The sequence below is a fragment of the Ursus arctos genome, unplaced genomic scaffold (assembly GCF_023065955.2).
Source record: "Ursus arctos isolate Adak ecotype North America unplaced genomic scaffold, UrsArc2.0 scaffold_33, whole genome shotgun sequence".
Taxonomy (NCBI): Eukaryota; Metazoa; Chordata; class Mammalia; order Carnivora; family Ursidae; genus Ursus; species Ursus arctos.
The window spans coordinates 24,147,521-24,175,285 of record NW_026623019.1 but is presented as its reverse complement, the minus strand read 5'-3'; the positions used below and the strand labels follow the sequence as shown (position 1 = coordinate 24,175,285).

Here is a 27,765-nt window from a genome sequence, read left to right as displayed (position 1 = left end):
TGATGCGACCCTGGTGCCACGTGGAGGAATTAAGAAGCGTTCCACCAGTGCAGCTAACAGGCTCCTAAGAGGGGGGTGATCGATGGTAGTGGGGGTGGGCGCCGGCTTACTTCGGGGAAAAGGCGGGAGGCTCTAATTGGGACCATACACGAAGGTGAATTGCAGAGTGGGGAGCCGCCCGCGAACCGCTTCGGTTCGGTTGGACGCCCGCCGCAGGCACAGGGCCGGCGACGCGTGCAATCCTCCTCCCCCGACCTCTGCCGCGCCTTCCCCGCCCCACAGCACCTAACGCCGGAGCGCGCGCCCCACCCTCCTTCCTGCGCACGCTCCCTCCTTGCCCACGCGCGCTCCCCAAGTCCCATCCCAGCTCAGGCCCGCGCGTACCCCGCCCTCCCCCCAGCGCTTGCCCAGACGGCACGCGCGCACGCGCGCTCCGCCCCCCCTGCTGCCCAGCGCGCGCTAGCCCGCTGGCCCCGGGCGTGCGGTGGGCGGGGCGCCGCGCTGACGTTGCCCGGGATGCGGGCAGGTTCCGCCGCCGCCGCCTCCGCCGCCTCTGCCGCCTCCGCCTTGCCTGCCACCGGGGTTTGTATGAAAACACCGGGCGGCGGGCGGCGAGGAGTCCGCCGTTCTTCCAGAGAGCAGCTGCTGGCGCAGCCGACGCCCAGCCGGGTGCTGCGGCACTGCCCAGTCCCTGCCAGCGCCCCGTCCTGAGCCGGTGAGCGCCCCGCTGCCGGCCGCGCGTCCGGGCCGGCCGCCCCTCCGCTGCGGCTTGCCCGCTTGCCCGCCGCCTCTCTGCTCTCCCCCGGCCTCGGCTTCCCGGGGGCGGGAGAAGCGGGGAGGAGCGACCCTGGGCCCGCCGCTGTCTGCGTCCTGGGACCCCCGCCGCCCCTCACCTGACAGGTTGTGTAACGCGTGTCTCTCGGGGCGAGTGGACCGGAGCTGGAGGGAAACCCCTGATGGTTTGGGGCTTTGGCTGGTTTCTGGAAAACGCCCCACCCCGCCTCCAACCGCGGACGTTCGGGGGCCCCCGCCTCAATCCCCGGCGGAGGGTCCCCGACGCAGTTTTCGGGCAGAAGCGGCCCCCGTGCCCTGCCCTTTCTGTGGGGCTGAGAGCGCCGGTCGCCGCGGTGCAGCGCGGAGCAGAGCTGAGGGGCGGCGGGCCGGGGGCGGGCGCGCGCCCTGCATCTCCACCCACCCCGGCACCCACCCGGCACCCACACCCTAGCGCGCCTAGCTTTCTGGTGGTGTTGCTGTGATGTGATATAGGCGGTGGCTACGTTTGCTTCTTTTCAGGGGGTGGTTTGGCCTGAAGTGTGTTCTCTGTTTACAACTTGTCGCCTTTGGGTTTGATTTGAACCTGAATCAGATGGCCCTAGATGACAGTGCAGAGTTTCCTTACAGCCTTTCTTCCTGAGTTGCAGGCTCTTAATTGCAAGTATTCAAGGACTCCTGCAACCCCAACGCAGAGGCTTGTCTGGCTCTACGGTTGTTGTTTCCCGCTTGTGTCGCTTAAGCCTCTTATAAGTATCAGTGCAGTTTTGAATCGATTGGTTTCCTGGGCATTTACCCATTATAGAATGGAGTTTTTATACATCTTAGCATAATCGATGTGAATGTTGATAATTTAAAGATCGTTTCTTGTTTTAATATAGCTTGCTCAGTTCAGTGCTTGAAGATCCAGCACTGCTGATGACCTAATGCATTGTTAACACTTAGCGGATTTTTTTTTTTTTTGGCAATATTAATTCCTTGTGGGTGTTTTGTTTTTATCAGGTGTTGAAAATTGTAGCAGTGTTTAATTTTGATGCACGACAATTTGCAGTGAGAAAGGACGTGAACGGTCTTCTTGATCACTCATTTTCACTTACCTTTTATGTCCCTGTTGTAATCTTTATGTAAATCGAGTTATCACTTTCTTTAGTAACCTCTGAATTCTTCTTATAAATTGTCTTTTTTTCCTGAGAAAACTAGAAAGCTATTTTTGTAATAGCGTAGCGGAATGTTTTCAGTTCAGTACGCTAAAAAGTAGTAGTTTATTTAAGGCACTTTAAATGGTACCTATTTCAAAACGTGTGCCAAATACTAATCAAAAACAAACAAAACCCTGGGAGATCTAGAAGCATTTCCTGTAATTTCTGTCATTAGCCCTGTAATTGCTGTGAGATAGCCATGTCTTATCTACTCCTTATTTTCTTGTTGTAATATGACTTCTTTAGTTTCCCATTCCACCTCTCTTGAGTTAGATTCTACAACCAAGTTACAGATTCATTTTTAATGACCTCAAAACTCTGCCTTGAATTAATTGCTTCTACACTTAGAACTGCAATCTCACTCCGAGCTTTGAAATCAAGGGTGTAGACTTACAGTTCCTCTTGTTATTAACCAACACTGCAAAACATTTAAGTGTTTTAATGTAATTTAAGCTTTTGTAGAGGCAATTTTTATAAAGCTTTTCCCTTTGACTTGAATTGAGGTATTATTATTCTCTTTGGAACAGTTTAGCTAGACTCCTGTATAGTAATGGTTTTTATCTCCAATGGCAGAGGGAAAAGAGATTCAAGACTTTTGAAATTACCTAATTTGTATTAGATTCTAAATTTTGGAGTTTTCAATAAATCTCCATAGTATTCACCTTCGAAAATGTACTCTTGCTTAAGATCGCTCAGTACCTGGAAGTTGAACTACTATCAGTAGTAATGGATGAAACTGTCAGAGGGCTCTCTGCAAGCTGGGAGCCTCCCTTAGGCAATGGGTCTTGATGTGAATGACAGAAGTTGTTTAGAGTGGACATGAAATTTGAAATTTTATATATTATTCTTAGTTACTGTGCCTTTGTACTGTAATGGCTAGGGAGTTGGTCTTCATAGCCAGCCTGGCTGGGTTTGAATCCTGGCTTTGCTTGAGGCAAGTTATTTATCCTCTTTATGCTTCAGTTTTCTCAATTCCAAAAATGGGGGTAATAATAGTTATACCCTTAAGATCTTGAATATTAAATGAGTTAATACACATAAAATGCTTAGCCCACAGTGCCTGGCACGAAGTAATCGTTCAGTAAATATTACTGCTACTGCTTTTCCTCACTCTTCCAAGGGATCCAGAAAGCTGAAGAGGGACTTTAGGCTGATGGAGCATTATTTCTGTAGAATAATTCCACTGTGACCCATTTGCTCCTTTGGGACTAAATGAGAGCTTAGTCTCACTATCCTGCTGTGGAAGCATGTAATTTAGTTTTAAATAGAACAGCTAGACCCTGAGCTGGGTGCCCTACGATGCTGCTGGAGAGGTGCTGAAGTATCCCTGTTTGTCCCTTCTGACAGAATCTTGGATTGTCTCCCTCATAGTGGTGGTGACTGCTATTTTAATCACCTGTTTTTGAGTTTGCGATTGCGAGTTTCTTTGACTGTCATGTGCTGCTATCAAAAATACTATCTATCAAACTATTAATAGGTATATATGGGTTTATCTGATCAAGATATTGCATGATGTTTCCAGGACATACAAAATCACTTTCATCTATGCGTTCTTTTGTTTTCTTCTTTATCGGTGTTAGAGAGTGAGGTTAGTTTTGATTAGACATTGTATTCCTTTTTAGCTTTTGTGTAATTTTTCTAGGAAAGTTTTTTTTTTTTAATTATTGATTTTATGTACTTACTGTTGTCCTTCATTTGCAGGGATCTGATATTAGTACTGAGTTCTTTAAATCAGTTGTTTTCAAGCTTTTGATTTCAGGACCTTTTTACTTTCTTAAGAATTATCGAGCACCCCAAAGAGCTTTTGTGGATTATGTCTGTAGTTATTATATTATAAATTAAAAAGGGATATATAACTTTTATTAATTCACTTAAATATGACAGTATGTTAATATAAGCTTTTTTATTGAAAAATAAGTATTTTTCAAAAGGAATATGGCAATGAGAAGAGTGGCTTTGTTTTACATTTTTCTCTAATGTCTGGTTTAATAGAAACATCTGGATTCTTCTATCTGCTCCTGCTTTAGTCTGTTGCAATATGTTTTTGGGTTTGAAGTATATAGAAGGAGAAATCCAGCCTTACATAGCTAATGCATAGAAAAGGCTTAATAGTCTTTTCAGATAGTAATGGATTTTCTTCTTTGGTACTATATCACAGCTCACATGTGTTGGTTTTTTAGGTATTTGCAGCGTGTAATCTGAGATCATATCAGTGGACTTTTTTCATAATGTTATATTAAAATCCGTTAGTCTGAACATTGAATGGATCTTAGATAACTATGCCTGAATTTGTAACATCATGCCATGGTCCTTTCTAAGTATTGGTTCAGTTATGCAGATCTTTCACATGTTGACACATTTCATATGTTATTAAAAAATCACATTTGTTAATATCACCACTTATCCTATCAGAAACAAATTATTGGGAAGCTGTCCAGGTCATGACATGATTGATGGTAGGTGTGAGTTTTCCAGAAATCTGATTTTTGCTTGAAAGCTCATATTTTATCATTGGCAAGAAATATGATTGCCAGTTGTTTCCTAGAAGTGACAAGCAGATTTTGTTCATCTCTGAGATAACCTCTGCCAAAATACCTAAGTCTGAATAACCGAAGTCATTCTTTCAAGTAAAAATGGTGTTTCATGAAAAAGAAGAGGCTAGTGTAAGACCTCAGTTCAGTCACACAAGTACTTTACCTTAAGACAGCCATCAACTATTGTAATTCAGTATGTGGCCAGAAATGCTTCATGTGTACTTACCATTTTGTCACATAGAATATTTAAAAAAGATGTATATTCAAGGGCTGAGATTTAGTAAAATTAGTCTTTACTCTGCTTTTTGAAAGATTTTATTTATTTGAGAGAGAGAGCAAGCGAAGACAGAGCACGAGCATGGGGAGGGGCAGAGGGAGAGAGAGAAGCAGATGCCCTGCCAAGCAGGGAGCCGGATGCAGGGCTTGGTCCCAGGACCCTGGGATCATGACCTGAACCGAAGGCAGATGCTTAACCGACTGAGCCACCCAGGCCCCCCTTAAAGGACATTCTTAAATGAAAAAGGCTCCCCCCCCAATAGCTACTGGTACTTGATGGTGAAAAATATAATGACTAATAGCGTAGCTTGGTGCCAGTAGCATAAGTTGTTCCAAGATGCCAGAAATGTTACACATCATGGCTTTTGTACCATTAGTATAAATGTTAATACATTTAAAAAGGTTAATGATATTTTAGTGTTATGAAAATAGTTTTGACCTGTGGACCCCCTAGAAAGGTGTCAGGACCCAAGGGGACCATGGACCACATTTTGAGGATTTCTGGTATAAATCAGCTGATTCCTACCAAACTTTGATAAGGAAAGGAAGTGGTAGTGACAATCACTAGTCTGTTTTTGCTTCAGACTTTTGGGCCCCAGTAAAGGCCTTCTTAATTTTTTTTTTTTTAATTTAAGCCCAATAAAGGTTATTCACAGAAAGTTGAGGTTTCTTAAGGGTTTTAGTCAGGTGCTGATACTGGGGAACTATAGTATTAGTAATCTGAAATTATACTATCTAAAAACAAAACAATTTGGGAGTACATATCCACACAGATGTTCAAATCTAATATGGGGGGTTGTATATTAGACAAATAGTGAAGACACCGTGTGGAAAGCTCAACTGATACCGAGCTCTTAAGCTAAAATAAGCATCTTAGCTTCCCTTCTTAATCTCTGTTCATTTCTTACCTAATTCATGCTGAGGATGAACCATCCTAAGGAGAGGTACCCAGCACTTGCTGTCCTTGCCTCACATCCTACCTTAGGGGGAAAATGGTTTAAGATTATGAAGATTATAAGGGTATAGGTAACATGGGGAATAAAAGTAATAAGGTTTATGAAGGATTTATGATAGAATAATGGTAATAAAAATGTGAACACTGCCACATATAATGAGTTTAATAAATTGAAAAGAATACTACTTTTGACAAGAATTCTCCAGATTTATTAATTTATTGTGGCACAGTTTCTAGTTGCATGTAGGTAGAAGTGGTAATGGATATGCAAGACAGCAAACCTCCTGATGAGCTTCTCCTAATTGCAAAGTAAGAGAATTTGACTCCCAGGTGATCTTTGAAGCTTCCTACAACTCTAGAGTTCTGGGTTTTTTTCTTTGCCTGTTGAGAATGTCTTTTTCATTTGTTAATTCCATCTCATCAATTTGAATTTGTGTTTTCATTTGAGACTTGTTTTTCCCAATTCTTAACATACTGATTTATATTCATATTTTTGGTTCATATTTTGATTTTTAAAAAATTTACTTTTAAAATTATGGATATATATATATATATATAATACAAAAATTACCATTTAAACCGTTTTTAAGTATATAGTTTATTGGCATTAAGTACATTCACATTGTTGTGCAACCGTCACACCATCCATCTTCAGATTTTTTTTGTCTTGCAAAACTGAAACTTTGTACCCATTAAATAATAACTCCTCATTTCCTTCTTCCTGTAGCCCCAGGCAACCACCATTCTATTTTCTTTCTCTATGAATTTGACTGCTTTAAGTACCTCTTATGAGTAGAATCATATAGTATTTGCCCTTTTGTGACTGGCTGTTTCATTTGGCACTGTCTTCAGGATTCATCAGAATTTCCTTCTTTAGGGCTGAATAATATTCCACTGTTTGTATATACCACATCATCTGTCAGTGTACCGTTGGGTTGCTTCAGCAACCTTTGGCCATTGTGAATAATGCTGCTTTGTACATGGGTGTACAAATACTTCTTTGAGGCCCTGCTTTCAGTTCTTTTGGGTATATATTCCAAAGTGGAATTGCTTGGTCATATGGTAATTCTGTTTTTAAGTTCTTGAGTCACAACTCTACTGTTTCCATAGCAGCTGCACCATTTTACATTGACACCAACAGTGTATGAGGGTTCCAATTTCTCCACATCCTTGTAAACACTTGTTTTCTGTGTGATTGGTCTTTTTTTTGGGGGGGGTGTGTGGAGTCATTCTAATGGGTGTGTGGTGGTAGGTATCACATTGTGGTTTTGATTTGCATTTGTGCTGCTGAATTTGGTTTGCTGCTATTTTGTTGAGGATTTGTACATCAGTGTTCATAAAGGATATTGATCTGTAGTTTTCTTGTAATGTCTTTGTTTGGCTTTGGTATCAGGGCAGTGCTGGCCTCATAGAATTAGGGAGTATTCTCTTCAGTTTTTTGGAAGAATTTGAGGATTGATGTTCCTTAAATGTTTTGTTCACTAGTGAAACAATCAAATCTGGGGCTTTGTTGGGAAGTTTTTTATTACTCATCTAATCTCAATAGTTATGAATCTTCAGATTTTCTGTTTCTTTTTGTTTAATTTTGGTAAGTTTGTTTCCTAGGAATTTGTCAATTTCATTTAGGTTACTCAGTTTGTTGGTGCACAATTTTTCATACTCTTCACTTAAAATCCTTTGTATTTCTGTAAAATCAATAGTAATGTTTTCACTTGCTTTCCTGACTTTAATGATCTGAGTCTTCTTTGTTTTTTCTTAAGTTTAATAAAGGTTTGTTAATTTCATTAATCTTTCTAAAGAACCAATTTTTTTTTTATTTTCTCTTATTATTTTTCTATTCTCCATTTTATTTATCTCTGCTCTAGTCATTATTTTCTTCCTTCTGCTAGCTTTGTGTTTTCTCTTTTTCTAGTTCCTTAATTTGTAAAGTTAGGTTGTTGATTTGAGATCTTTATTTATTTTTAAAATTTATTTATGATAGAGAGCGAGAGAGAGGAGAGAGAAAGCAAGAATGAATGGGGCAGGGGCAGAGAGGGAGGGAGAAGCAGGTACCCGCTGAGCAGGGAGCCTGATGCAGGGCTCCATTCCAGCACCCTGGAATCATGACCAGAGCTGAAGGCAGGTGCTTATTAACTGACTGAGCCACCCAGGTACACTCCCCCCTTTCTAAAATTTACTTTTTTAATGTAAGTGTTTATAGCTATAACTTTCCTCCTAGCACTGCTTTCTCTGCATCCCATAAATTTTGCTGTGTTTTGTTTTCATTTGTCTCATTTCCCTTGATCTTTTCTTTGACCTATTGGTTGTTAAGGAGTGTGTTGTTTAATTTCCACAAATCTGTGGATTTTCCAGTTTTCCTTCTCTTATTTATATCTAACTTCATCCTGTTGTGGTTGGAGAAGATACTTTGTATAATATCTATCTTTTAAAATCTGTTGAGACCTAATTTGTGGCCTAAAAGGTGGCCTATCCTGGAGAATTTCCCATGTGCATTTGAGAAGAACATACATATTCTGTTGTTAGGTAGTATTTTATATAAGTCTGTTATCTCTAGTTGGTTTATAGTGTTGTTCAAGTCCACTATTTCCTTATTTATCTTATGTCTGATTGTTCTATCCATTACTGACAGTGGGTATTGAAGTCTCCAACAATTACTGTAGAACTGTCTATTTTTGCCTTTAATTCTGTCAGTTTTTGCTTATTGTATTTTGATGGTCTGTTATTAGGTATGTGGTTGTTTATAATTGTTATATAATCTTTTATTAATAGTTAGTGTCCTTCTTTGTCTCTTGTAATCTTTTTCCATTTAAAGTCTATTTTGTCTGATGTTAGTAAAGCTACCCCATATAGCTTTTGGTTACTATTTGCATGGAATATCTTTTTTCTATTTTTTTACTTTCAACCTATTTGTGCCTTTATATCTAAATGAGTTCTTGTAGAGAGCATATTGTTGGATTATGTTTTTTATTTATTTTATTTTATTTTTTTTTAACAAGATAGAAGTTTTTATTTTATTTTATTTATTTATTTGACAGAGAGAGAGACAGCGAGAGAGGGAACACAAGCAGGGGGAGTGGGAAAGGGAGAAGGCGGCTTCTCGCTGAGCAAGGAGCCCTATGTGGGGCTCGATCCCAGGACCCTGAGATCATGACCTGAGCTGAAGGCAGACACTTAACTGACTGAGCCACCCAGGTGCCCCTGGATTATGTTTTTTAAATCCATTCTGCCATCCTCTGCCTTTTCATTGGAAGTTTTAATCCATTTATATTTAAAGTAATTACTGGTAAGGAGGAACTTTTGTCATTTTGCTATTTGTTTTTTTATATGCCTTGTGACTTTTTGAGTCTCTCATATCTTGTATATTTTGATTTTTGTTGGAGCTGAGGTTGGCTGTGATACTTTCCTTAAAAAACAAACAAAACAAACCATTTTAATGGGTCAATCATAGGTTAGAGGCAAGGAAAATGTGTGTTTCAAGGCAAGAATTTTAATTTCAAATATCACCTATATAGACTTAGGAATTTTGGCATTTGTTTAGGTCTGAGAATAGTTGGAATCTGAGTTGAGGGAAGTGTTATATTAAATAAGTTGTTATTATTTAGTTAGATTGAAGTGTGGTGTGATTCTACTCCCCCAACAGTAAAACCTTTTTATTTGTAGTATAATTGAAATATCCCATAGCAAATTAGACCTTCTGTAAGTGCTGAAACATCTTTATAGGATAGTGTGTGAACTATCCAAACTTGTATTTTTAATGAGGATGTGTGATGAAGAAAGTTAAAAGGTATAACCTTTATAGGTTTACTCTTACCCACAGTTTTTTGGTAAAATTAATGACAATAATGTAAGTGAAATAAATTTTCCTGTTTGCAGATTGGGCTAAAACATTCATAAACTACAGTTGGCCCTTAAGCAACATAGGTTTGAACTGTGTGAGTCTGCTTATTGGCAGATTTTTTTTTGATAAGTACAGTACTGTCAACATATTTTTTGTTCTTTATAATTTTAATATTTTCTTTTCTTTAGCTTACTGTATTATAAGGATCCAGCATATAATACATATAACACGAAATATGTGTTAATTGACTGTTTACATCATTGTTAAGATTTCTGGTCAATACTAGGCTATTGATAGTTAAATTTGGGGGGAGTCAAAAATTTTATGTGGATTTTGGGTGCATGGGGTTCTGTGTTTGCCGCAATGCTTGGTTGTGTAAGAGCTATAATCATTGAATGGCATATGAATAAGGTAACTGGATGAAAATGTATACCTTAGTAATAGTAATTTAGAGTAGGTTAATGTTTATGAATGTATAGATTAGTATATGCAGGCTATGTCCAACATAGATACTTCTCTCTTAATTTAAATGGAAATAATCTTTATATGCCTTTTGCTGGGAATGTTACTCCTCTTACTTAGACAACAGATATTATTTACCTCCTTCCCTTAAAGTTTCTCACTTTTTCTTCAGTAATGTTACTAAGGATACGGTCATATTCTTTCGGATTTTTTTATTCAGTAATCAGGATTTACAGTTTTCCATCACATTGACACGACTGTTGTGGGGGAATACTAGCTTCCTTACGTTCTTGAGAAGTGATTTCTTCTTTTCAGATCATGAAACAATTAGAGAAAGCTGACAAAAGATGATGCTTTTTCAATGTACTTGTTTCCCAATGACCCAGAGTAGAACCAACTACCCAGATCTTCTTTAACTGCAGTCTTTCCTGAGTTGTCCATATCCACTCCAGCAAGAACAATGTCTAATTTTTAATGGCAAAGGTAATCATTGTTGACTAGAGCAATGTTTCCCCAAAGTTTTTAAACAGTGGAAGCTTTTTGCCTAATGATGTCTTGTAGGGGGGCCCAGTTGTGAACAGATGAAAGTACAATAATGAGCTTATTCTGGTTGAATGGGAATAGGACCAAGTTGTTTAAACAAGGCAAGTCAGAAGGGAATCATATTTCTCAGATTGTATTTAAAAGATTGAGGTTGTACTTTAGGGTGTGAATAGTGTATTTTTCTTTGCATTTTTCTTTCTTTTTTTTTTTTAGCAGTTTGATTTGAAATAAATTAAAAACCATGTATATTTGAAGTATTTACATATTTAGAATATACAACCTTAATTTTAGGGTGTGTGTCAGAATTTCTTTCATGGCTTGTATGTGGAATGAAAATTAGGACAGCTTACATGTATGATGTTTAATGCCTTTGTGTGTGTATGCATACTTACTTGGCTGCTGATCTTGATTTTAGGGTTAAGCCAGTGAAAGCTTAGCCCTTCAATTTTGATTCCCCGGGCTCTGGAACTAGCTTTAGTTGAGAGCAAAAGATCAGGAGAATCTAAAAAAAAAATCAGAAAATCCAACATTTTTACTTTCCTTGAGCCTAGGGTATGTAAAATTGCTTGGTTTTCCTTATGTGTGGGCTAGGTTAAGCAAGTTGATCTTGCTTGTATGATTTTCTGCTAAGGTCTAATTCCCACATTTAATTCTAGTTCAAGCCATCTTTAAATATATAAAAGTCAACTCATATACTTTCTCCCACTTAGGGAAAAGTATACTGTGGATTTTTATGTACAGCACAGCAGATTTTTTGTTTTTTGTTTTTTAAATCTCTGCTGGATGAATAACTTAGAATACATTTCCTAAAGACCCAGGTGGGTCAGTAGTTTTGGTTTTGTGTAAAAGGATATTATATTTTATCATGGGAATCAGGTGCTGAACTACAGAGGATGTAAGCCCCTGACCCTAATTTGAGGATGGGTTGAATTAGAAGGTTCTGGCAGAGACTAAGTTTTTTTTTTTTTTTAAACAGCTTTGTTGATATATAACTTACAAAATGTACAATTTTCACTTTACAATATGCAATTCAGTGTCCTTTGCTATTCAGAGTTATGCAACTGATTTAGTTTTTAGAATGTTGGTGTTGGTGGGGTCTGGAGCTGACATCTGAGAAAGAATTCTTGAGATGTCTTTGGTGCAAAATGGTGGTTTTTATTAAAGCACGGGGACAGGACCCATGGGCAGAATGTGCTTCGGCTCCCTGATGCACTGGGGGGATTGGGAGGAGCAACTGATTATATATCTTGGGGGTGGGGGGGGGAAGTAAAGATAAGGGAAGTCACAAAAGGACTTTCATATGCTAAAGAAGACTCAGAGGATCTTGGAGGAATGTTATAATCTGCCTATCCCAAGTATTTGTTAATAGGCTGCAGGTTATAAGGACATTTAATTTTATCTACATTTCTTTCTGCCTTTGCTTCACACATCACAACCATAACCACAGTCAATTTTAGAACATTTTTATTGCCCCCAAAAGAGACTCCACATCTTTTAATGTGTCCCCTCTCTCCCATCCCATTCTCTTCTAGTCCTAGGTAACCATTAATCTTTCTGTCTGTGTAGATTTACCTATTCTGGATATTTCATATAAATGGAATCATAATGATGTGGTCTTTCATGATTGGCTTCTTTTACTTAGCGTAATATTTTCAAAGTTCATTCATGTAGCACATATTAGTACTTTGTTTCTTTTTATCACTAAATAATATTCCATTGTGTGGCTATGCCACATTTTATTTATCCATTCATTGGTTGGTGGACATTTGGGTGGGACATATTCCCACTTTTTGGTTATGAGTAATGTTGCTATGAACATTTGTGTACAAATTTTTGTGTGGATATAAGTTTTAATTTCTTTGGGTATATACTTAGAAGTGGAATAGCTGAGTCACATGGTCACTTTATGTTTAACCTTTTGAGGAACTTCCAGATTGTTTTCAAAGCAGCTGTACCATCTTACATTCCCATCAGCAATGTGTGAGGGTTCTAGTTTCTCACATCCTTGCTATCTCTTATTATTGTCTGTATTTTTTTTTTATTATAGCCATTCTAGTGGGTGTGAAGTGGTATCTCATTGCAGACTACGTTTTTAAATAGTGGTTAAGCATAACAGGAATAATAGTATTCTAAGTTGGAGTTAATATTACAATTAAAGTATTTAATAGGCTGACCTAGGAATATAATCATCAGAAGCTGTTCTTAACCCTGGCTATGCATAATTAGTATCACTTACTAATTAAAAAAATGATATCATAGGGACGTCTGGGTGGCACAGCGGTTGGGCGTCTGCCTTCGGCTCAGGGTGTGGTCCCGGCGTTCTGGGATCGAGCCCCACATCAGGCTCCTCTGCTATGAGCCTGCTTCTTCCTCTCCCGCTCCCCCTTCTTGTGTTCCCTCTCTCGCTGGCTGTCTCTATCTCTGTTAAATAAATAAACAAAATCTTTTAAAAAAAATGATATCATAGATTTATTTAATCTCTGAAGGTATTATATGATTTTTTTCCCACAAAATTCTTTATTGAAAAAGAAAATTGAAGTCTGAGTTGCAGAGAATAGAATTCACTCTAGATACCTTAAGCAGAGAGCGTTTATTTAGTTTAGGGTACTAAATAGTTTAAAGAATTGTTGGGATGTATCAGTCTGGGTCAAATCAGGAAATAGAAACCATGTGGTAATTTAACAGGGAAAAATTAATGTAAAAATTTATTGGCTGTAACAGGGATTAGAGAATTGAAGGCTTTATCAGCAAGAAGTAAAGATAGCTCTAAAGAATAGAGGAATAGCTGATATGAAGACCAGTTATTACCCCCAGTGCTGAGAGAGAGAGGGTCCCTACCCTCACTGGAGACTTGGAAAGGGCAAGGTCAAGATTGGAAGGGGCAAGGTCAAGGTAAGTAGGTGTGGTGTGACACTAGTGGAATTTGCTGGGTGTTCGCCATGTAGGGTACCAGGGAAAGCTGTTCATAGGAAGATGTCTCACCAGAGGCACCCTGGTACAGAACAGCTTAGACTCCTGTTGGAGAAGCTGCGTGTGCCACAGGAGGCTGGTGCTGTAGAAGCCATCCTTGTTGCAGGAATGGGTCCTAGAGAAGCCTTGCCTGCTGCAGCCAGGTGAACACCCTAGAGCCAGGAAGCAAAATCCTTTTCCTCTGCAATGTCTTTCCAGTGCCCTCTTGACAAAGTTTAATAGCTTGCCAGCTGGCAAAGAAATTCGTATTTTAAGGACACAAATCCATTTTCACAGAGCTGGCAAAACGGGTGAATTTGGAGATGAGGGGCAATAAATCAGTATCTGGCACAGGTTTTAAGTGGCTTACAGAATTGTTTGGAGATTTAAAGAAAGAGATTCTAGGTTGAGCTGTAAACAACATCTCCCAAATCCCTACATAAAACTGAGAAACCAAGGGAGATATTTTCTCTTTTATGATTAAGAGACCTCCTGTCTGTGAAATTGCTTCTAGATCTTCATTGCTAGAACGACACTGATGTTTTAAAATCAGGAAACTGTTGCCTTCACAACTGGGGATGCTTGCAGCTCTCGGCATCTGGCCCAAACTCTTCCAAAATGTCTACTGTTCACGAAATTCTCTGCAAGCTCAGCCTGGAGGGTGATCACTCCACACCCACAGGTGCATACAGGTTGGTCAGAGGGTACACCAGTTTTGATGTTGAGTGTGATGTTCTGAACATTGAAATAGCCATCAAGACCAAAGGTGTGGGTGAGGTCACTATTGCCCACATTTTGACCAACTACAGGGAAGAACAGAGTCAGGAATTACAACTGAGAATATGTACGGTTAAGGTCAGACCATGCTAGCCCTAAGTACCAAGTCAGTGACCAAGGTGCCCATATGTACTTCAAGAAATATACTTTTTGTTTCTTTGTGATATATGAAGACTTTTAAACGCAGGGTCCAGAGCAGAGGCCCCTCTTGTCCAGGTCTAAGGAACTGCCCCTATATTGTTTCCTGTCCTTTGTTACAAACAAAATTATGGTAAACATTCTCATTTCTGTCTCCTTAAGGATCTCTGAAGAGTATCTCTGAGATACATACTCAGGAGTCAAATTGTTGGGTTATAAAGTATAACACATTTTTAATTTCACTGAATATTGATTGCTTTCTACAACAGCTATACTAGTTTACACTCCCTTCTGAAATAATAAAGATTTTCTCTATTATTCCATGCAAATATGTCATTTTCAAAACCAAAATGATACTGTCCTTTACCTGTTTCACAGTTTGAACTTCTCATTTGTCTAGTTTGATATTGATCCATTGGCTGGATCTTACAGGCAAGATTGTCTAACCAGTAACCACTCAATTACACCAGCATCTGAGCCATATTTCTACATCCTTCATTCAGTTAATATATTTGTTTATCTAGAGCACAGACTTTGGCAAACTATTAAGAACTGTTCCAGGCATTGGGGGACCCAAAGACAAATGAGGCTTAATCCCTTACACTCAAGGACCTTGGAGTCTGGAAGATACAGTAAGAAAACTTTTCCAAGACCTTGTAGAAGTCAAGATTTACTGTCATTTTCACTTGTTCTTTTACAAATTAATTAATCCTATCAAAAGAAAGAAAGTTAGGTTAATCTGAAAATATGTGTCCCAAACTCTCGCTTTTAATGTGTTTACTTGGTCAGAGCACATAAATGATACTTTGAATAATCCTTTCCTGAATCTTTATGACATGCTGGAGAGCCTCAAAGAGGAGGTCAAAGGAAACCTGGAAAATGCTTTCCTGAACCTGATCCAGTGCATTCAGAACAAGCCCTTAAATTTTGCTGACCAACTGTATGACTCCGAGAAGGACAAAGGGACTCGTGATAAAGTCCTGATTAAATCTTTTTTTCTTTTAAAGATTTTATTTATTTGACAGAGATAGAGACAGCCAGCGAGAGAGGGAACACAAGCAGGGGGAGCGGGAGAGGAAGAAGCAGGCTCATAGCGGAGGAGCCTGATGTGGCGCTCGATCCCCTAACGCCGGGATCACGCCCTGAGCCGAAGGCAGGCGCTTAACCGCTGTGCCACCCAGGCGCCCCAAAGTCCTGATTAAATCTTAAAAAAATTTTTTTTAAAGTAATCTCTGCACCCAGTGTGGGGCTCAAACTCATGACCCCGAGATCAGGAGTCACAGGCTCTACTGACTGAGCCAGCCAGGTGCCCCGATGAAGTCCTGAATAGAGTCATGGTATCTCTCACAGTGAAGTGGACATGTTGAAAATTAGGTCTGAGATCAAGAAAAAGGATGGCAGGTTCTTGTATGACTGCATCCAGCAAGACACCAAAGGCAACTCCCTGCAAGCGCTGCTGTACCTGTGTGGTGGGGTTGACTGAGGCCCATGATGGCATGAGTATCCAAGAGTGGTGGTCCTTTGTTTCTAGCTAATAGTTCCAGAAAATAGCTTGTGACCAGTAGTCCCCTTGTGCCCATCCCTGCGAGGATGATGTTAGCATTGCCCCCCTCCTCATCTTTATTTCAGTTGCCTAAGCATGGCCTGCCTCTCATGTCTAGTCTCTTCTATCGGCCAAAGAAATGAACATTCCAAGGAGTCGGAAACAAAATCTGTAATGTGAAACACTTTGCCTCTTGTGTACTGTGTCGTAAACAGATGAATAAACTGAATTTTTACTTTATAAAAAAATTAATAAAATCGGGAAACTGTGGTGGTCAGGAATGTCTTGCTGTATGTACTAGCTTAGAACCACAGTGGACCAGTACCTGTTGTGGTCTGCACCAGCCCTACCTACGGCCTTTCTGTTTCTTTATACCCTGAAGGGTCCATGAAATAATTTTCAGGTCTCAGGGAATTCCTGCATAAAAATTAGAACATCTGCAGCAGTGATACTAGTGTGAAGAGAAAGTTTAGATATAGTAATTGTTTTTTGATCACCTATTCAATTCATTGGTGAAGGAGAGATCTTCTGTCTTAAATAGTATGAGATGTCTACTACCTGACATTGACCATATGATAGTAACAGTTTATTAGTCCTATATTCACGACTGGGGAGTGGAGGATACTGCATGTCTCATGGGGGTTGCATTTGGGCATAAGGCGAACCAGTCACAGAGGCCATGGCAGGCAGACTTTGTAATAACAAAAGGATGAACTACCGTCACGGGAGGATGTGATTAGTTTGAATAATTCTCAGGGCTGACAGCTTGAGGACTGAGTGGAGTGCAGCTGGTTCAGCTGATGGTGGAACTAGCTGGGTGAAGTCTTTCGTGGTAGATGGGAATACATGTGGTAAGACATTAGGCCTTTGGGACCCTGTGAGTCTCAAAGCTGGTGGGGCAGCATTTGAAATTTTAGGTTTATGTAATTTTTTTTTTTTAAAGATTTTATTTATTCATTTGGAGGGGGGAGAGAGAGAGAAAGAGAGAGAGAGAGCACAAGCAGAGGGAGAGGGAGAAGCAGACTCCCTGCTGAGCTGGGAGCCCGATGCAGGGCTTGATCCCAGGACCTGGAGATCATGACCTGAGCCGAAGGTAGACACTTAACTATCTGAGCCATCCATGTGCCCTTCTAGTAATGATTGTTAATGCTCTTTTGAAATAGAATATTTCCCTGTGCATTTGTTTATTTTGGCCAGTTAATTTATCTACTCTTTCATGTGGATCTCTATCCCCATAAAGGGTATAAGCTCTAATGTGAGTTAGTAACGCAGGTAGGAAAAACAAGTTTTCCATTTCTTGAATTTCCCACTTTATTTTTTTACTTCATATAAGTAAGCCTAAGAGTCTTACCACAGATTTTTACTACACAAGATATTAATAAATTATGGCTTGTGGTATATGATGTATACAAGAGTAGTTTTATTTTTCTTTAAAGCACACACACAAAAAACTTTAATGAACCTTACATGAAAAGCAAATAGGTAGTTAAACTTACCTTACCATTCTGGAAACTAATGTTTTTCCTTTTCATGATTTTTAAAACCTCATATAGTGAAGATAATAAATTTCTATTAAATTACTGACTTCAGCTAAAATGGGAGTCATTTTTTTAAAAGATAGGCTTGGGGCGCCTGGGTGGCTCAGTCGGTTAAGCATCTACCTTCAGCTCAGGTCTTGATCCCAGGGTCCTGGGATCGAGCCCTATGTCGGGCTCATTGCTCCCCGGGAGTCTGCTTCTCCCTCCCTCTCTGTGTCTCCCCACTGCTCATGCTCTTTCTCTCTCTCAAATAAATAAATTAAAAAAATAAATTAAAAAAAATAAATAAAAAAAATTAAAAAAAAATTTAAATAATGTAAGCTAATTTTTAATAATTTTTCTATTGTGGTAAAATGTATCTAACATAAAATTTGCCATTTTAACCATTTTTAAGCTTTTGATTCAGTGGCATTGATTTTAATTACATTCACAGAGTTGTGCAGTGAACCTCACTATTTCCAAAATTTTTTGGTCACAGCAAACAGACACTTCGTAATTATTAATAGACTATGACTCCCTATTTCCTTTTGCCTCCAGTCCTTGGTAAACTTCTGATCTACTTTATATCTCTATGAATTTGCCTATTCTAGATATTTCATATAGGTGGAAGCATATAATATTTGTTGTTTTGTATCTGACTTATTTCACTGAACATAATGTTTTCAAGGTTTGTGTTATAGTGTATGTCAGAACTTCATTCCTTTTTATGGCCAAATAGTATTCCATTGTATGTATATACCACATTTTGTCTGTTCATCTGTCTGTTAGTGGACACTTGAATTGTTTCTGCCTTTGGCTGTTGTGAATAATGCTTCTACGAACGTTAATGTACAATTACCCGTTCAAGTCCCTGTTTTCAATTCTTTTGGGTGTATACCTAGGAGTAGAATTGCTGGGTATTCTATATTTAGATTTTTGAGGAACTACCAAACTGTTTTCTGCAGTGGTTGCAGCATTTTTACGTTCCTGCCAGCAACAAATGAGCGTTTCATTTTTTCTACATTTTCAACACTTATTTACCATTTTTAAAATTATAGACATCTTAGTTGGTATGAAGTAATACTGTGATTTTGATTTGCATTTCTGTAATGACTGATGATGGTGGGCATCTTTTCATGTGCTTATAGGTCGTTTGAAAATTTTCTTTAGAGAAGTGTCTATTCAAGTCCTTTGCTCATTTTTTAAAAACATATTTTTAAGTACTCTCCATACCCAACATGGGGCTTGAACTCAGAACCCCGAGTCGCATGCTCCACCGACTGAGCAAGCCAGGTGCCCCTCAAGTCCTTTGTTCATCTTTAAATTGAGTTATCTTTTTGTTGAATTGCAGTTCTTAATATATTTGGCTATTAAACTCTTATCAGATATATGATTTGCAAATATTTTCTTCCATTCTGTGTTTGTTTTTAACTTTCTTGATAATGTCCTTTGATGCATAAAAGTTTTTAAATTTGAAGTCCACTTTGTCTTTTTTTCTTTTGTTGCTCTTGCTTTTGTCACTGAGGATCTCTTGCCAAATCCAAGGTCATGCAGATTTACTTCCATGTTTTCTGCTAAGTTTTAACACTGATATTTGGGTCATTGATCCATTTTCAGTTAATTTTTATAATATGGTTTGAGCCCAACTTCATTCTGTTGCATGTAGAAGTCCAGTTGTCCCAGCAATAGAAGGGACTACAGGCATAGCTCATTTTATCGTGCTTCACTTTATTACGTTTTGCAGATACTGTGTTTTTTTACAAACTGAAGGTTTGTGGCAATGCTGCATCTAGCAAGACTATTGGCACCATTTTTCCAACAGCATTTGCTCACTTTGTACGTCACGTTTTGGTAATTCTCGTGTTATTTCAGACTTTTTCATTATTTGCTGTGGTGATCTGTGATTGGTGATTATGACTTGATGAAAGCATTGCACTTTTTAGCAATAAAGTACTTTTTTTTTTTTTTTAAAGATTTTATTTATTTATTTGACAGAGATAGAGACAGCCAGCGAGAGAGGGAACACAAGCAGGGGGAGTGGGAGAGGAAGAAGCAGGCTCACAGCGGAGGAGCCTGATATGGGGCTCGATCCCACAACGCTGGGATCACGCCCTGAGCTGAAGGCAGACGCTTAACTGCTGTGCCACCCAGGCGCCCCAGCAATAAAGTACTTTTTAATTAAGGTATGCACATTATTTTTTTAGACATTGTGCTAGTATTACACGCTTAATGGACTATCAGTATAGTGTAGACATAACTTTTATATGCATTGGAAACTAAAAAAATCACTTCGCTTGCCTTGTTGTGATAATTGCTTCATTACAGTGGTCTGTAATTGAGCTTGCAATATCTCTGAGGTATGCTCGTATTCTCTCTTCATTGAGTAGTCTTGGTACCCTTGCCAAAAATAAGTTGGCCATAGATGTGTGCATTTATTTCTAGACTTTAATGTACATTCTTTTGGTCTGCTTTTCTATCTTTTTGCCACTACCACTTTGATTCTAATTAACGTTATTTACAATGTGAACATTAACAGTGTCAAATAGCAAAGGTACTAAAAATGATAGGTCAAAATAATATTAATAAAAGTAGAGTCCAAGATGTAATTTATAGCAGAATTTGGGAAAAAACACAAACTTTTTTTTAAACTAATTTGAGGCTCAAATTTAGGTCCAGAAGTTACAAACAATTATGTGTTGATTTTTTATGAAAAGGCTTTATACAATAAAATTGTTATTTTTTAAAACTAAAAGAATGAAGTTTATTTCTCATATGAAACTTGTTTTTTCTTTTGAATGTTTTCTTTTCTGTGTTGAACTTGAAATAACCATTGACAGATTTCATCTTCAACTGACATAAGATGATTTCCTCCTTGCTCTTGATGCTTCTTAAAAAACAAAATTATTTCTTACTTGAGAAGTTGAAAACCTGCAGCCATATGTTCATTACTTTCCTATGATTTCCAGGACAATACTCTTTCATAGAAATCCAGCACTTTTTAAGGGACAGATGAGTAAATCTCATCTTGAGTGTATAATCAGATCATAGCACATAAAATTCTTCTCCCTCAAAGTCAAGTTCTCAGCCTTAGCAGGTTCAAAGAAAAGGGTCCCTCATTCAGTCTTACACTTGTTTGAAAATAAGAAAATCCTGTTTAATTTTGCTTTTTAATTTTGTTCCTCTAGGTCAGTTAGACTTGAGATTTGCAGATACCCCTTTTCATTTTCAAACTCAAGCAGCAAAAGGAGCAGTTTTATAAAGGTTTTCTTTTGTCACATGATTTTTTCCCCAAGAATCTGGTCACATGAAGTCAAAATATTTTGTCTAAGGTCTTGCAGAGAGTTGTTCACTTGTTTCATGTGATAACAAGTGTTTGCTAAGTTGGCTAGTTTCCGTAGCCATAATTTGTCCTCGAAGCACTTAGCCTATTGTGTTTGTGAAAATACTCTGCACTTCACCTTTCAGCTCAGACAGCCTGTTGAGAACTCTTCATCCACTAAGCCACTGGACTTTTGCATATAGTGGGAGATTATATGCTCTTTGTTCAGGTTGTAACATAGTTCTTTAAACATTTTTGAGTGAACAGGTTTTTGTTTAATAAACTTAATCATTTTTTACAGTTTAAGATAGAACTTTTTTCTTTTCATCTCCCAGAGCTTTTGACAATAGCACCTCTTCGTGAAGAAAACAGTGTTGTGAAGTCAGCTTTTTATTTTTTTTTATTTAAACAGGAGTGGCAAATCTTCACATGGAGCCAGCTGTTAATGGGACATTGTCAGTACAGACGTCAACACTGTTCTTCAAGACACACTTTTGTTTCTAGATAGGAGGACAAAATACTAAATATCCTGTCCTTTGTTGGTTTTGGGCCGTACTCTAGCAAAAAAAGTTTTCTTAATTTCACCATTTTCAAATCTTAGAATATTCATAAATACATAGTATGTATGGAATATAATCTTAATATAGTTAGTGACCTCTGTTGACTCATCAGTCTAGATAGAGAAATTTATTTTTCTTATGTGGGTATTTAAACATAAATATTTAAACAAATATTTATTAAATAAATATTTAAACATTTAAACATGACATGTTAATATGTTACTGTTAGTTACTGTTAGTGTACTGTAGAACTTTAAAAATTTCTCTTAAGACATCTTGTACAAGCATTTTATTTTATTTTTTAAAAGATTTTATTTATTTATTTGACAGAGTGTGAGAGAGAGAAAGAGGGAGGGATCACAAGTAGGCAGAGCTGTAGGCAGAGGGAGAGGGAGAAGCAGGCTCCCTGCTGAGCAAGGAGCCCGATGTGGGGCTTGATCCCAGGACCTTGAGATCATGACCTGAGCCAAAGGCAGACGCTTAACTGACTGAGCCGCCCAGGCGCCGCTTGTACAAGCGTTTTGCTAAGCATAATTGTACTTCTGGCCTCATTAGGGTCTCAATAATTGGGTGGCTCCCTTTTCTGGTCAGTAAGTTCAGCTACTATATAACTTTACCTCAGCCTTTTCATTGTATGTAATTTTTTTTTTTTTTAAACAAAAAGTTTATCATGTTTGTTTTGAGATTCCAGTAGTATCTTTAACTTGTCAGATGATTATAATTTATAGTTAAATGCTTTCTGAATATCGCTGGAGCCATGCTGCACTTGAAAAATGGTTTTCCACAGCCCATATAAAATGGAATATGACAGAATTACCAGCCCATGTATCAGCCCATTGATAAGTAGTTTGTTTTTTTTTTAAAGAGTTTATTTTTTTGAGAGAGCAGGGACGGGGGGCAGGGAGAGGGGCAGAGGGAGAGGGTGAAGCAGACTCCCGCTGAGCAGGGAGCCCCTTGCAAGGCTCAGTCCCGGGACCCTGGGATCATGACCTGAGCCGAAGGCAGAGGCTTTACTGACTGAGCCACCCAGGGACCCCTGATAAGTAGTTTTCATTGTAAAGATGGGGTTTTGTGTTTCTGTCTCCTCTTGTGCTAGTTTAGTGAAATGATTGACAATATATAATTCTTTGCTACTAATGTTACCAGATTAGGGGAGGTAACTTGAAAGGGAGAAGCTGGGGTGAATCAGACTACCATCCTTCCCCTGTGCCATGCAGCCTCCAACTGTGAAGGCAAACTGTGTCCAAGTGAACATGGTCCTACTGTGGACTGTCACATATGGCTGGGTGGTTTTTTTTTTTTTAAGCTTTATTTATTTGAGAGAGAGAGAGAGAGATGGAGCGAGCAGGAGTGGGAGGAGGGGCAGAGAGAGAGGGAGAAGCAGACTCTCTGCTGAGCAGGGAGCCTGACGTGGTGGGGCTCGATCCCAGGACCCTGGGATCATGACCTGAGCTGAAGGCAGACGCTTAACCACCTGAGCCACCCATACACCCCATATATGACTGATTGGTTACTGTGAATGTCGCCATTGCTTGGTGCACAAAAGTAAAAAAGAAAAAAAAAATTTTCACCTCAGTGGTGAGCTCTCAAAGAATTCTAGCAACAGCTTATGAGAAACCCTGGACTAGACTCTGGGACCTCTGCATGCATTGCTGTCCAAGAACCGAATGTGCGTGTGTTTGTGTTTGCCCGTGGAATCAGGCATCCTTTCAGTTTTTTAAGTCTCTACGAAATGATGAGATTGAAATTGGTGGATTTAAGTCACAGCTGGAACTCTAGCTTCAGGGGAGTCTGGGAAATTTTTTTTTTTTTTTTTAAAGCTTTCAAGTTCTTGTAGTACAGGAAGGTAAACTAGATGGAAATTGGGCTAGATACCGTATGCCAGTATACCATATCTGCCATATTGTTAGATTTTTTAAAACGAAGACTTTTTTTCACATTTGTGTAGTAAAATTTTCTCAAAGCAAGTCTTTAAAACCTTGATTTGCTCATTAAAAATTTTTTTTAGCACCTGCCATGTGCTGGCTCTGTTCTAGATACTTGGGAGGCATTTAGTAAGCAAAGTAGATTTCTACCCTCATGGAGTTTTAATTCTAGCAGGGAGATATAGATAATAAGCAATGCACAGAGTTAAATAAATTATCTAGTTTGCAAGGTGTTTAAAATGAGTGAAATACTGACCAGCGAGATACTAGATATTAAATCATGGGATTTCTTATTTGGATATATCAAGAACCTTGGGTTGCTACCACTCTTTTCTCAAAACCTTGAGGAAATGAAGGAACCCATTGTGGTTACTTTTGTCATTATCAGTGGTGATAAGCTGGTAAGGGTCTGGGGTGAATTTGATTACGTGATTGATACATGTGGTGTAATGGGACATCCATCGAGCATGAAAAAGTTTATAGAACTAAACTGGTTGTTCCCTTAAAAGTTATTTTGACACAGTTTCGTTCATATGTAATCAGTTACTGAATAGTACAGTTTTCAAAGTGTTCAGTTATCTTTGAATCATCCTGTATTAGAAGGTGGTAAGCGCTCTGGAAAAAGACAGTAGATTCAAGCAAGGGGCAATGGGTATGCTGGAGTCTGGAGGTAGTTTACAGAATTAAATAGGGTGGTTGGAGTAGGCTTTATTGAAAAGGCGACACTCAAGCAAAGGAAGTTTGGAAGTTGATCCATCATTAAGGTATCTGGCAGAACATTTCAGGTGGAGGAAACAGCTTGGGCAAGGTAAGAATTGGAGGAAAGCAGGGAGGCACAGCCAGTGTGTCTAGAGCAGCGTGAGTGAGGCGAGTTGTAGGTAGGAGATACGGTCAGGGAAGGAAGGGCTGAGGGTGTTCCCCTAGGGCCCACAATGCCACTGAAATGGACAGCATCTCAGGACTTTGAGCAGGGCAGTGGCAAGATTTACCTAAGGTTTTTTGGGTCCCCCCCCTCTTTCTTTTCCCCAAGGTTTAAAAGGATCAGTCAGGATGTTCTGTTGAGAATAGACTGTAGAGGGCCAAAGGTAGAAGGGAGATTAATTAGGATGGTTGACTTGCCCATGGTAGTAGCTATGGTGAAGTGATCAGATTCTGGATGTATTTTGAAAGTAGAATTATCAGGATTTGCTGATGGATTGGATGTGCGATGTAAGACAGGAGTCAAGGAGGAAGTTAAGGTTTTAGACTAAGAATTGGAGAGAGAATTGTCTTTAACTACAGTTGAAAAAGCTGAGGTGAGAGCACACTCAGTAGGGAAGAGCAGGTCAGGGGATCAGTATTGGATATGTTGAGTTTGTGGTATTATTAGAGATCCACATGGAGATGTTGAGTAGTCATGAGACTGGATGAGGTCACCAAGGAATGGACTGGAGTTAGAAAAGGACAAGAAAGAACTGAGCTTGGGGCATCCAATGAAGGAAACGTAGAGAGTATGGCCAAATGAGGAAAGTATTTCCAAGAAAAGGGAGTGACCAGTTCAAGCAAATGCTGCTGATCAGACAAGATGAGGACTGAGAATGAACAGTTGGATTCAGGGAAATGGAGGTCACGTGGACTGACAAGTGAGGTGGGGAGAACCTGACTGGAGTGTGCTTAGGAGAGGAGGGGGAGAGAGGACTTGCTGACAGTGTGTGTAAACACCTCTTTGCTTTTGGGAGGGAGGAGAATGGGACAGTAGCTGGATTGAGGAAGTGGGAGCATAGAGAGTGTATTTTTTTCCTTCAAGACACGGAAATAGCAACGTGACTTTATGGTGATGAAAATGACCCAATAAAGGGGAATGAGTAGATTATACCTAAACTTCACGGTCAATTTTTATAGTTACGCCCTTGTCTACAGTCTCAATTTCTTTGCCTGTTTCTTGCTTTGTCACAGTTGGTTGGCAGAGCTACAGACTTGGTGAAATGCAGCACTTCTGCTTCTAGGTGCCCGTTATTTCAATTAATGAAACTGTAACAAATACAGACTTTCAAAATAGAAAGTTTTTGTGTTCTCTGGGGGCACTCTGGCCTTAGGCTATAAAAAGTGACCATAAGGGACAATACTGGCTTAGCTCTAGGATGATGGGGTTGAGAGCTGGCCTTCTTCCTGGGGTACTCTTCAGTCCCAGAAAGCAGAATTCTTTGAGGTTATCAGTTTCTTTAGTGAAGATTATTTGTTAGGAATTCTAGGACTGGCTGTGGAAAATTTCCCACAATGGTGAGGTATGGGATACTGAGGAGGTCGGAAGTTACTTGAAATTACAATTTTCGTTAGCTGTTGAGCAATCTCTTCCTCTCTTGTGCTTGGCACCTCCAAGTCCTTGGGTTCCAAGTTTCTTGAGTTCTTCTGGACAGGGTACCTACCCCCGCCCCCCCTTTAGTTTTCCTTTTGTCACTGTGGGCTTAAACGTAACTTAATTTCTCTTTATTTTTTTTTTTTATTTTTTTTAAAGATTTTATTTATTTATGTGACAGAGATAGAGACAGCCAGCGAGAGAGGGAACACAGCAGGGGGAGTGGGAGAGGAAGAAGCAGGCTCACAGCGGAAGAGCCTGATGTGGGACTCGATCCCGGATCGCCAGGATCACGCCCTGAGCCGAAGGCAGACGCTTTAACGACTGCGCCACCCAGGCGCCCCTAATTTCTCTTTATTGCTTTGCTGTTTATTTTACTCAAGTCCTGGGAGGGAGAGGACAGGAATGCCTGTTGTTCGACTTATTTTATTGTGAATTGGAAGTTTGAGTCATTTCTTAACTGTTGAAATAGAATTGGTTGTGATGTAAGTGCCCAGCATTAACCTTTCCAACTCTATCAGCTCTAATAAGATTCACAGTAAACTTTTCATGAGGTGTGCTATTAATGCACTTTTAGAGAAGGTGCTACCACTCAACAAGTAGAAGTAACTTAATTAACCTTATGTTTATGGTGGCAGTAGTGCTTTTGAAATCATAGGATTTTTTTCCCTCCTTTGGTTTTTTGATTCTTAGTTAATTTGGGAAATGGGAAAAAATTACTTTGACTTTGTAGTCTTTTTAAAAAGTCAATTAAAAGAAAGAATAGTCAGGGGCGCCTGGGTGGCTTAGTCGTTAAGCGTCTGCCTTCGGCTCAGGGCGTGATCCCAGCGTTGTGGGATCGAGCCCCACATCAGGCTCCTCTGCTATGAGCCTGCTTCTTCCTCTCCCACTTCCCCTGCTTGTGTTCCCTCTCTCTCTGGCTGTCTCTCTCTCTGTCAAATAAATAAATAAAATCTTTAAAAAAAAAAAAGAATAGTCAGCCAGTTTTTAATTTCTTGCAAACCTGAAAAACAGTCCGTGTAATTTTTGTACATAATTCTAAATATATGTTTTCTTTTTTATGATTGAGTTAATGAGGAAACTGAAAAAAAATATGTTTTATTGAAGTGAAAGTTCTTTGTTAATTGAAGAAAAACATCCAGAATACCTATAGCTTCTAAATCTACTACATTCTTTTGCATGTTTATTTAGTAATGCTATTTAAAGGGAAACATTGCATAAATATATGAGAAACTTGTTGAATTGTCAGTCATCTTTTTACTGTCTAGTGATGCCACAAAATTCTGCTTCAGTAAGCATTGATACATAAAATTAAAAGATGTCCGGGTTTTTTTTGCTTGTTTGTATTTTTGGGGGGGCTGTGATAGTTGCAGAATAAATCTGAAAAGTTGTAAAGATTCTGTGAATCAAGATTTAAAGTTTTAAAGTGTATAAATGTGTACTTTCTAATGATAAAACTTGTATTGATTGAAGGAAAATATATATTAAGTATATTAAACGAGATGATGGTATAGTTGGTTTTTACTGTCTAAATAATTTGTTATTAAAAAGTGTTCTCACATAGAAATAATCTTACATATTTACCAGGATTTGACCACTGTGTGAATGGTGGACACTAAGTACACTGCTATAGATTGTTTGAGTATATAAGAATAGGAAAAAATAATTTGAACTGTCTTAAAAGAAATCTTAACACTAGATCATATAGGCTGTTGTGTTAGGTTTTTTCATTTTGATAACATTTTACTGGCTAGTTTTAGGTCATGTAATAGTCACACATTTTTGCATAGTGAAATAACTTGCCAGAAGCACATAAAATTCAAATATTCTCCTTTGGCTTTTGGTGTTATTTTGTGTTGCCCATAATAACTTTCAGTGGTATGGTTTTTATGACATCTAATATATATAAACAATTATGTATTTAATATCATTAACATTTTTTTCTTCTAGATTATCTGCAATGTTGAAATGAAGTAACTCAAGATGAGCAAGTTAAAAGTAATATCAGAGAAAAGGTACTGTAATTCTAAATACCAATATCTATCAGTTATGGAAATAGTATATGAAGTGGTTATTTGAAACTCCTTATTTGAGAATATTATTTGTGTTTAAATAATTGTATGT

General features: G+C 38.8%; 1 protein-coding gene across 4 annotated transcripts in view; it reads left to right on the top strand.

Annotated features, from left to right (window-relative positions):
- The first annotated feature begins 497 nt into the window (after window positions 1-497).
- The window catches only part of AGTPBP1 (ATP/GTP binding carboxypeptidase 1), a 157,639-nt gene continuing 130,371 nt past the window's right edge, over window positions 498-27,765 (top strand). Inside the window, exons 1-2 of one of the 4 annotated variants that reach the window (XM_026518752.4) lie at window positions 498-715; window positions 27,592-27,656. In XM_026518752.4, coding sequence (XP_026374537.2) covers window positions 27,625-27,656 — 32 coding nt within the window. In that variant the 5' untranslated portion in view covers window positions 498-715; window positions 27,592-27,624. Of the gene's footprint in view, window positions 716-19,502; window positions 19,686-27,591; window positions 27,657-27,765 lie in introns of those variants that run through there. The other 3 variants (XM_044391131.3, XM_057305577.1, XM_044391128.3) reach the window with 3 other exon arrangements.